Genomic DNA, 12,069 nt, shown 5'->3' on the forward strand with positions numbered 1-12,069 from the left:
TTGCAGAACGAAGTCAAACAATGTGATACTATTCATTGTAGGTAGTAGAAACTTGATCCTTGGAGATATTAATGAACAGATTAACTCTTTTTAAAGGCCTGCCACTAACAGAACTTTGTCTCCTTTAACTGCTAAGAGTTTTTATATTCCTGTGTGCAGCCTTTTTTTAAAAAATTTATTTATTATTTATTTATTTATTTTTGGCTACTTTGGGTCTTCATTGCTGTGCGCGGGCTTTCTCTAGTTGTGGCGAGCAGGGGCTACTCTTCAATGCACGGGCTTCTCATTGTGGTGGCTTCTCTTGTACAGCACGGGCTCTAGGCGTGCAGGCTTCAGTAGTTGTGGCATGCAGGCTCAGTAGTTGTGGCTCACAGGCTCTAGAGCGCAGGCTCGGTAGTTGTGGCCCACGGGCTTAGTTGCTCCGCGGCACGTGGGATCTTCCCGGGCCAGGGCTCGAACCCGTGTCCCCTGCATTGGCAAGCGGATTCTTAACCACTGCGTCACCAGGGAAGCCCCGGAGCCTTAATTTTTAAGATTCTCTCTCATCTGGAGACTATAATTTATTATCTGACTAGTAAAATATAATTATCTAATTAACAAACCCAAGAGAGACACAGCCACATTTTAACAGAAGCAGTAATGATCTCTTCTGAACAGTCTGCTTCAATAATACATATCAATTATTAAGTGAAATAAAATAATAGCTATATTCAAGATGGTGGGGGGGGATGGGGTAACACATTAACACAACAGTACCTTTGTCCTGGTTGCGGTTTCTTTATTCCCATTTTTTCCACATTAGCTTCATAAACTCTATTCATAACATCATTCCCCAACTCACACATAAGCTGTTTGGCAGAAAGACAGAAAATAAGCAATAATTTCCTAAAAAGCACTGTATAAATCCTTAAGCAAACAGAGCTATTTAGTTCTTTTTGCATGTTCTGCAAATGCTCATTTCACAAAGATGCTTAAAGTTAAAACAAAAGGAGACAAGGACTGAGAGCAATATCACCATTTTGCCATTCTTCACCAGAAAACCTCCCCAAAAGATTACTACTCCTCAAGAAAGCGTTTCTCCTCACCCATCTTCTACCAGATTTCTATCCCTTACTGTGGCTAGCACAAGGCTACACATTCACAACATCTGCTAAGTTAACTGAAAAAAGAAGCCTAAGTTCAGACACGGTAAGGTTTAAACAACTCAGAATTGAAGCAAACTATTTTCTCCTTACACTTTATTTATAAGTATTTCTAAATATTTTTTTAAGTCTCAATATTTTTTAAATGTATAAGACAGTTGTGTTTCAACCAAAGCTTCTAAACTGAATCCACTGAGTTCATTCACATCTACATGCAAAGTTGATGCAGAAATTAGATTGCTAGCCCCCACCCCCCACTTTCTTCTCCTTTGAATTCATAACAATTTATGGAATCTATCGAAATAGGGCTCTACCACAGGAGCCAACTTAATCACTTTCATTTAGATGTTTCCACAGTGATTCCACAAAGAAAACTTTTTACTTTACTTAATTGATAGGATTATTGGTTTATTTATGGATTGAAATAAAAACACAAGCACAATTTTCAGACAGAAATAAATGTAGAATACACTACAACCTTTAAACAAACGTATATTTTTTACAGTATGGTAAACTAAATGGTGGGAATTAAAATGGGTATACTATTAACCAGTATAAATTTTGTACATCTTATTAAAAACCCAGTTGTGATCTAAAATCTTTTATGACATTTTCATAGATACGAATCCTTACACAGGAAAAAGGATGTCTTAGTCTGATGACTACTACCCCTTAAAAATGTAAATTTGCAAATGTGTTATGCTAAAATATGCAATGATAACGACATGCTATACCAATCCATCACGCAGCTCACTACAGCAATATCTCATATTTTTAACAAGAATTTATATAATTATAAAATATAAAATTAAGGCACAGAATCTAAGATAATTTGTAAGAAAACATAAAAATGCAGGGGTGCTGGTTTCCTTAAAAAGTGAACTGACATGGAGTTAAGAGTGCTACATAATAAGCTTAGCAATTTAAAAAACCAATAACAAAACACCAGATTTGCCAAAATAACATCAGATATGTTCCAATACAATTTAATTCACTGTTAGCACTGAGAAACTCATACATTTGTAAACCCAGTTTCTAAAAAAAATCTTGACTTTGGGGAATTCCCTGGAAGTCCAGTGGTTAGGACTCTGCCTTTCCACTGCAGGGGGCATGGGTTCAATCCCTGGTAGGGGAACTAAGATCCTGCACAGCTGTGTGGCGAAAAAATAAATTAATTAATTAAATCTTGACTTTTATGTGAAAACATAAAATATTTTTAAGCAAATATTCATTTCACCTTTAAAAGTTCAGGCTCCCAGGTGTCTAAAGTTAAAGATCGTACTTTTGAAAAGTGAACTCCAAGACTCCTAAGTGGGGGAAAAAAAAAGACTGCATTAATATATAAAACTTTCAAGTCTCTATTTGCACATTATGCAAGTTATTTTTCTCTCTTAATGTGACATAGTCTCTAATATAGGGCTCAACACATACATAAATAGGGATAGATCTTCTAGTTAATAAGGAATGGTGAATCAAAGTCCTCAAAAGTACTTCACAAACCAGAATTTTATCCACTTCATAAAAGATACAAAAACACACTGGCAGTCAAATTAGGCAAGTTGAAAGGTCCTCTAACCAATGAGACACAATAATTTACAATGTGTGTTTAACGGAAAGAAGTCTCTCGCCCTGGGCAGGCCTACCCACCGGTGAATCCCAGAACACTCGATACACAGGGTGATGCCCAGGTTGATGCTGGCCCACCGTGGGTCTGCCAGACCACAGTCACAACAGCTGGCATTGCCAGGAATACACTGGACTCGCTGCAATGCACTTTCTCCTTTCAATAATTTATCTTTTGACTCATTTCCAGAATCCAGGCTTCCCGTGGATGGAGATGATTTCTTATCCAGCTTCTAAAAGAATTAAGAATTATTAAAAAAAAAAAAAAGGATTGTAATACTACGTTGCACACTACATGCTCCAAACAAATGCTTCTAATCAACAAACTGAAGGCCTATTATGGGCCTAAGCCAGGCACTGTTCTAAGCACTGGGGATTCAAGGATGAAAAGATATAGTTTCCTCCATCAATTGGCCTTTAGTCTTATGGGGAGAAACACATTAATATTGAAAAATAACCCGACACAATGAATGTATGTACAAGATAAAATGGCAAAGGGTAAGGGGAACAGTAAATTAACACGCAGGATGAGAGACAGAGAGAGTACACGTGAGACTATTAAGACTCAAGAATAAAATAAATACTATTTTATACCAAGTTTTTCCAAGGTATTCAATGAACTGCAAGCAAGTTGTTTCAATTACTGCAGTGAATTACTGAAAATGGTATGGCCTTTTACTAATGAGGAGATCAATTGCATAATTATAATTACGAGTGAATCAACAACAGAATGCACGATGTCTAAAATCTCAGGCGAAACAAGGAGAAAAGCAAAAGGTGGTAGATAAGCAAAAAGCTAATTTTTTAAGTGAACAACAAAGTCTATACCAATAACGGCCAAATACAAACATGTAGTTTGCGGATCCTAAGCAATTAAAGATATGACCTAAAAAGTCTTCTGGTTTAAAAACATTTCAACAAGCCAGTATTTTAGTATAAAATCAACAGAAATATAATTTGGCCCTTGTCTTGCCCTTTTTGGAAACTCAATTCAATAGCTGTTAGGTGGGGCTAAGCAAAGAAAGTGTGGGGATACAGTATGCCAGAGAGGACTGAGCTGGGTGAGGAGCATACCCTCAAATGAGAGTGACCCTGTGCAGGTTGTTGTTCCCAAGCAGCAGAAGGCGGGTATCTGCATAGGGAGACAGCCCAACAAAGGAAATGAGAGCCTGAGGATAGAGAGGAACTACGAAGTGGGAGTGCCACCTAGTGAGAGATGTTAGAGCCTGGCAGGTGGGAAATGGCAGCAGGGAAAGGATATTGGTCACATACAGGGGAACTGATAATGTAACTAAACCTGCTAAAAATAAGTGGGAGCCAGATTTCTCACTGCAGAGAAAGGGCTTAGTTATATAAAAAGGAAGAGAGTTAGAACAAACCCTGTTATATTAAATCAGGACTGGAGATACCAACAGGTGCCCTAATGGTTTCAATACAAATAGATACATACATAAAGTAATACAGATGTAAGTGTGTATATGTGTATATACACATGTATATTCCCTTATCTTGGTTTCTACAAACTATTCTCCACCAAAAAGAACTAGGGAAGTTTGGAGAAACTACTGATTTCAAGGCTAGTACAGAGAAACCACAAGAAGATGAACTCGGAACATCTCATCATGTTAGAAAGTAGAGAACAACTCAACGATTGTTGGGAACATGTCAAAAGGATACAGAATCCAGGGATCCACTGGATTGGCCAAACTTGGGTCAATTTGAGAAACAAAACAAATAATGATAGTAATGAATTATAATACACTGAATAAAATAGAGGCCTATATTGATATAATTAAATTTTAAAATTTAAAGCCTGATGAGGAAAAGAATATCTACATAGGCTCAAAGTACCCCCCCACACACACACAAAATACTATTACAAAGATAACATTACAGTAGAGAAGTCTAGCAGACACCACCTTACTCAAGTGATCAAAGTTAACATCACCAATAACGGGACAAATCAAAATCCTGTGCCACCTGAAAGGATGCAGTGAGAAGAACACAGCATCATTTATACAACATTCCTACCAAAGATGCATAACCTTGTGAGTAAACAAAACAACGAGGGACATTCTACAGAAATCTGTTATCTTCAATACAACCAAGGTCAAGAAGGTCAAAGTAAGACTGAGGGACTATTCCTAACTGAAGGAAACTGAAGAGTCATGACAACTAAAAGAGACCTGTGCTTCTGAACTGCATCTTTTTGCTGTAAAGAACATTACTGGGACAACTGCTAAAACAATGATATTTGAGAATTAAATGGCAGTAATGCATCAATGCTCATTTCTTGATTTTGATGACTGTACTATGCTTATACAGGAGAAATGTCCTAATTGTGGGAATTACTAAATTAATAATGGGTGATGGGGCATATGTTAGCAGCTTACTCTGAAATAGTTCAGGGGAAAAAATTGTTTGTATTATACTTGGAACTTCTCTATAAATTTGATTACTTTAAAATTAAAAAAAAAGAAATACAATCTGCTTTACTAAAACATGTTTGATAATGTGAATTAGCTCATAAGCAATTATCATATAGAGAAAAGATGTCAACATAATGCAGAAACCATGTTGGTTCAGTCCCAATTTTTCCTTTATTAGCTAATGCTTTTGGCCGAAAGCAAAGTACACTAACACAGCAGAACTTGGGCTGGCCATCTCAAGGAACACAGGACTGAAAATGACACCCACCTCCCCATTCTTCTTGGATCATGTTGGCCATGTGCTATGACTTGAAAGTGTTTACTGCACCATTCTCTCTGATCTTTATGTATTTTGCATATGTTACCAAAGCCTCAACCCTTCTGTACCCTTCCTTTAAGCTATCCTCACCAATTTTTTTTTTTTTTTTTTTTAAGGTACGCAGGCCTCTCAGTGTTGTGGTCTCTCCCGTTGTGGAGCACAGGCTCCGGACGCACAGGCTCAGCGGCCGTGGCTCATGGGCCCAGCCGCTCCACGGCATGTGGGATCTTCCCTGACCGGGGCACGAACCCGTGTCCCCTGCATCAGCAGGCGGACTCTCAACCACTACGCCACCAGGGAAGCCCCCCTCACCAATTTTTAAAGTTAAGTCCTATCTGTATTCTATATTATAGTGTTCATTTATTAGGAATTTAACTAGGCTAATATTGGGTTGGCCAAAAAACTCATTCGGTTAGTGAATAAGTTGTTCCATAAAGTTCTTCGTGAAAATGAAAAATGTGTCTTTTATCTTTACTTAAAACCAAACAAACTTTTGGCCAAGCCAATATTTTTACTGAGATTTTAAAGTCCCCAAAATTATTCAAGTTACAAACTTACACGGTTTTTTAGGTTGGCCCTATCCCTATTTTTCCTGTAATCCCTGCTATTTCTGGTGTATGATTTTGCTAACATAGGTTTTTCAGCAACACCACTAGCTCCTTCATCAAGATGATCTGGATACACACCTAAATTTGTTCCCTCTCAAAACTCCACTAAAAACTAGAGAATTTTTTTAAAGGCAATTACCCAGAGCCCTTAATGGACAAAGTTGTGATAATCTGAATATGAAAAAAGCATAATTACCGCAATTAATTAGAACCCACTGTATTTACCAAAAATCCACGAGTGTATAATGATATCCCCAAAACATATATCTGTCCCCACTTAAGGTAGCTAATAAATCAACCAAATGTGGTAATTAAAAGCCAAAAATTAAGCATTTTATTAAACTAACTAAATAGCTCCGTTGATGAAGAAAACCTGTATTTCACACAGGAATGCAGATGGGAATGACAGAATTAGAAAATCATCATTTTGCAATTCCTAATGAAATTACAAATTCAGTTATAAAACTATTAGATGAATGGTTGATGGAGCATAGATCTTATAGGGTCAAAGTAACACAAAGTAGATTTTGTTACACAAAATAACAAAGTAGACTGGGAACAAGAAAGGAAATGTAACATGACAATGGAGGGATCATATTGTCATCTCCCTAATCCAATGTGTCTGCTTCATGTTCACACAGAAGATTTCAGCATTAACAGTGGCTGGATAACAATATTGTATGTCTCCTGTTGCAGCATGAAGTATACACATCATCTATACTGCAATCTATGAGAAGGAATTCTATAGGAACACATAGCCTAACCTTTTCAGCACGTCATTGTTATGAAAAAAAGGAACTGTTCTAGATGGAAAGACAAGGAACATAAGACCAGATGCAATGCCCAGTCATAGAAGAGATCTTACTTTGTAAAACAGGTTGTAAAAGACATTTTTAGGACAACTGAAGACACATGAATATAGACTGGGTTACAGACGATATTAAGAAATTACTATTAAGTGTGGAATGACATGATATCTGTAATCTACTTTAAAAAACTTAAGCTTTTTTAATTAAAAAATTAAGACATTTATCCACAAGAATAGGGGAACAGGAAAGAAAATAAGAGCAACAAAACTTGGGGAGCTGAAGAGTGGCTGGATGAATGGCAACTGAGTAGACCAAGGTAAAATCTAAGGAAATAATAAGAAAAATCTAAGAGTCCCTCAATTTATATCACACAATATTCAAAGGACTCAAGGATTTATACCAGTTATCTTGGAAGTGGGGATGAAAGTAGGTGGACTGATTGTTTAAGAAGCAGTTAGATCGAAGGTGCCCTCCCCAACACTGCCATTAGTGGACTGCTCTCTACAAAGACACACAAATGACTAGAGGTTTATTCTCTGGGAGAGTAAAACAGAAAGTGACTGGATGGGGTTTACCTAAAAGGTGGTAGGCAGAGGGTTAAATTAATGTATACACACCGAATGCTGCGATCCCCAGCAATTAGCTCCAAGCCAGGCCCTTATCCCTATGCAGGAGACTGGTGAGTCTTCTCTGGGGAATCTTAGCTGAAAAGACTCCAAAGACCCTAACTCTGGTTGTTCCTCAACAAATGGTCCACACTTTGCTGAAGCTCACAGTCAACGAAGTCCTAACTGTGTTCTCAGAGCTTCCAAAGAGGTTAGTCCTTAACTTGCAACCATGAGCAGATTACCAGAAAGCCAAGGAAAGCCCCTAATAAAATGGTTCTCAACATTGCCTGTACACAGAAATCATTTAGAAAGCTTTTAAAAATATTGATGCCTGGGTCCCAACTCCATTCAATTGTTCTGGGGTGGGACCTAAGCACTGGGATTTTTTAAAGCTTCTTGTGTTATCCTAATGTGCAGTCAAGATTAAGAACCACAACTCTAACACTGCATGTATGAAAAAAGAACAATGTACAAACATTCAGCAAACAAAAAGGAACTCTTGGAAATTAAATATGTGCTAGCAGAACTGAAATATTCAATAGAAGGTTTCGAAGACTAACTGATAAAATCTCCCAGAATGCAGAAGAAAAACACAAAAAATAAGAAAATCATAAGACCAGTCCAGAAATTCCAGAAAAAGAAAACAAAGAAATTGGAGAGGAGGAATACTAACGACTGGTAACAAGAAAGACTCCAACGACTCTGAAAACAAGAAAAACATTGCCATTAAAATTTTTAAGAATAATCATTTCCAACCTAAAAATTCCACACTCAACCAAACTATCAAACAAATGTGAGGATAGAATACAGACATTTTCAGACATGTACAGATTCACAAATGTCACATTTTCAGGAAGCTAGTGGGAGGAAGTGGTGAGTTCCATTTCTAAGACTCACTCATGGCCTTGCTCAAAAGAGTTTGTAAACTCACTGGGTAGCTAAAGCCAGACTACAACCCAAGACTCTATATTCAGCTTATCTTCTCCAGGGAGATTTCCACTAAAAATATGAGCTTTCCTTTTTTGCTTTTCACCCAGTTTTAGTTTTAAATACCTTTCACATTCACTGTTTTATTAGAATAATAAAATATTTGGGGAAAAATACTTGCATCAGAATACCTAGGACACATATTGAAATACTGGATTAAACATAAATATATATATTAAATATATATTACACATATATATAAAATAAGTAAAGAGAAATGCAAGAGAACTGAATCTACAATTTAAAAATAAAACCCATTTCAATTACAAAAAAAATTATCCTCCATAAAAAAGAAAGTTTTAATAATCATGCAATGTTGCGACTAAAATTAGAAAATTTGTCAATGTATCACTTGGTATTACAATATTGTTTACTAACCTCCGATTCATCACCCTTCTCTCTATAAGCAGTAGCAATACTGGTCTGAACAGCCTTAATCCATGCCTGGCGCAGCTTTTCAGAATCTGCCTGAAGCATACAACTTCTAAAAGGAAATAACATTGTTTTCTCAGATACTAAATTAAACCAAAAAATAAGAAGGTTTACTTTTTTGTCCACTTTGCTATTTAATAATTTTCTAACAGAAACTAATTTCTGTTGAAAGGTTTTATTTCACCTATCTTTACGACAGGGTATGTTCATAAAGAAATCAAGGAACCAATGAAATAAATTACCTACTGAAAACAAATCACCCATTCCTGTATATTAAAAAAAAAAAAAACAAAACTTTAAATTTGTCACATAAAATAATATTAATTTTTTCCATTGGGTAGATATATGAAATGATAGTTATCAAAGAAATTTATCTGATATATGACTTCAGTTCATTACCATGACAGTTAATATGTTTTCACATGGCCACATCAATCATCTTCATAGAATTTAAAGAATGCGATACTGGGTAGAAGTTACATAAATATCTGACTTAATATGTGTAATCATTAATTATTAAAATTTACTTTTAGAGCAGTTTTTTCCTCTTTAGCTCATATAATGACAACTGCAACACAGATCTCTCTGTATTCTGGAAAATTCTTTAAGACAAGCTATGGAAACATAAAAGCAACTCTCAAATTCTTTAGAACCACTCACTTTGTTGGAGAGACCACCTCAAAGCAGAATCGTCGTTCTATGTCCTCACAATGTTTCACTGTGCAGAGCCTTAGATCTTCCACCACCACAGTGGGATTATCCTACAATAAGGAAACAAAACTCCCATATTTATCAACCTAGGTTTTAAATACCAACTACCAATAAAAACATACTTAAAAACAGTACTTGGAATAAATGGTCTAATTTTAAAGGTTTATATTTTATCTTATTTTAGATTAGAAATAGGAGTTATCAACATAGATATAACTAATAAAGGTAATTCTGCCTTGTTAATAATTTTATCTGCCTCATAAAACTGCTGTATAAGAATTAAATGAGGGCCTCCCTGGTGGCGCAGTGGTTGAGAGTCCGCCTGCCGATGCAGGGGATACGGGTTCGTGCCCCGGTCTGGGAGGATCCCATATGCCGCGGAGCGGCTGGGCCCGTGAGCCATGGCCTCTGGGCCTGCGCGTCCGGAGCCTGTGCTCCGCAACGGGAGAGGCCACAGCAGTGAGAGGCCCGCATACCGCAAAAAGAAAAAAAAAAAAAAAAAAAGAATTAAATGAAATAGTTTATATAAACTTAGTCCAACACTTGGTAGTTAATTAGCAAGTGCTCAATAAATGTTAGCTTTCTGTTCATTTTCTTCTATTTTCTTTCATATCGATTTCTCTCCTGATCCTTACTCACATATAATAAAAGCTACTTTCCTCCAAAAAAAGAAGCCTTTCATGATTCAAGTTTAAATAACTGAAAGAAAAATAAGAAGCCTATATGTGCTTCTTAAAATACCTAAGAAAATGAGAAAATTTTCATCATTTTTTAGTACTTAATAAAAAAATAAACTCAAAACCAAGCTTATCAGAGTAGAAATAACCATGGACTAATTAGTTAGAATAAAGAACTTGTACGGAATAAACCTGCTACCATAGAATAGCAAGTAAAATTTCACATTGTGTCATCTCAAGAGTAAAGTGGATATTTGAAATTTACAGTTGAATACGTCATTCATAAAGGCTAACCAGGTAAAAATCAAGTCATCAATTAACTAATAGTTATTTTTCTCTAATCATCTTTAACATTCTCAAGTCACATAATTTCATTACGCCTTTCCATTAAATAAAAATACCTCACTCTTAAAATCAGGTTCAGGAAAACAAATATGTAAAAACAATATTAACAAATTTTAAAGTTTCTATTTAAATTAATTCAAGCTTACACTTTAATGTAAGTATTAACCTTTCTCCATTACCACTTTTGGCCCTAAGGTGATATTTCTTAAAAGGCACCCTTTCCTTCAGCATCAAAACAGTACTAGGGAATTCCTGTCTCACAGCTGGACATGTGAAGGAATAAAAGTAATAATCCTGGGACACAGAAAAATCCATCTCAAAGCTAGGAACTAAGAATTCAGGACAGGGCCTCCCTGGTGGCGCAGTGGTTGAGAGTCTGCCTGACGATGCAGGGGATGCGGGTTCGTGCCCCGGTCCGGGAGGATCCCATATGCCGTGGAGCGGCTGGGCCCGTGGGCCATGGCCGCTGGGCCTGCGCGTCCGGAGCCTGTACTCCGCAACGGGAGAGGCCACAGCAGTGAGAGGCCCGCATACCGCAAAAAAAAAAAAAAAAAAAGAATTCAGGACACAATGTTGACACTTTCCACTTCTGAGTCCTCTTATATATACCCCAAAATAAAACTAATAAACATTAATCTTGCACACATGCATATTTATGGACTTCAATGCTTTACCAAAAGGAACAGTTAAAAAACTTAAACTGGGGACTCAATGGGTTTTCACTTAACTAACAAAACACCTACCTTAAACTTTTTCTGGTAAACCAACTGATTATTCTGTATTGAAAACCAGCGTCTAAATAAATACAAAATAGATTACGTTTTCACAAACATAATTTATTTCAGTTGTTGTTAGGAAAGAAATATTGGGGAAAGCACTAGAAAATCAGTTTATGGTAATTATGTTTTCAGAAGTGCATTGTTTTGTTTTGCTTTATATAAACTGATGTCAATGAGATAACTACTGAAAGTAAAAAAACAATTTCAGGCAATTTTAAAACCACAGATTAGGAAAATAAAATTACTATATTTTGATTCATTTTTATGTCAGAAACTTATATCCTAACAAAAGTTGTCATCCTTTATGTCATTACCAAATAATAATTGTTTTAAAATAAAAATTTAGCTTTTGAGCTTCCTCAAAAATAAGTCTTTCCCCCCAAATAATTTGCTTTTGTTATAAAGTAGAAATAAAATTATATTATAAATAAGATTTCATTTGTATACAATAAAAGACTGAAATAAATGGTGCTTTGTTTTCAACCTCTCTGAAGCTAATCCAGCATTTGATTTGTTAAGCAAAACAGAAAATTGTATCATCCTTTTAGAACTGACATCACAGGAGATAGTTGCCAATTCACTTGGGCTTACTTTCATGTA

General features: G+C 36.1%; 1 protein-coding gene across 3 annotated transcripts in view; it reads right to left on the reverse strand.

Moving 5' to 3' along the window:
- The window catches only part of ACAP2 (ArfGAP with coiled-coil, ankyrin repeat and PH domains 2), a 165,655-nt gene that overhangs the window by 18,429 nt on the left and 135,157 nt on the right, over positions 1-12,069 (reverse strand). For all 3 annotated transcript variants that reach the window (XM_081234334.1, XM_081234332.1, XM_081234333.1), the window contains 6 exons: positions 11,434-11,485; positions 9,618-9,718; positions 8,904-9,009; positions 2,790-2,998; positions 2,380-2,449; positions 757-848 (listed from right to left, as the gene is read on the reverse strand). In XM_081234334.1, the coding sequence (XP_081090460.1) occupies positions 757-848; positions 2,380-2,449; positions 2,790-2,998; positions 8,904-9,009; positions 9,618-9,718; positions 11,434-11,485 (630 nt within the window). The remainder of the gene's footprint in view (positions 1-756; positions 849-2,379; positions 2,450-2,789; positions 2,999-8,903; positions 9,010-9,617; positions 9,719-11,433; positions 11,486-12,069) is intronic.

This window comes from Mesoplodon bidens (genome assembly GCF_964165515.1).
Source record: "Mesoplodon bidens genome assembly, chromosome: 5".
NCBI lineage: Eukaryota > Metazoa > Chordata > Mammalia > Artiodactyla > Ziphiidae > Mesoplodon > Mesoplodon bidens.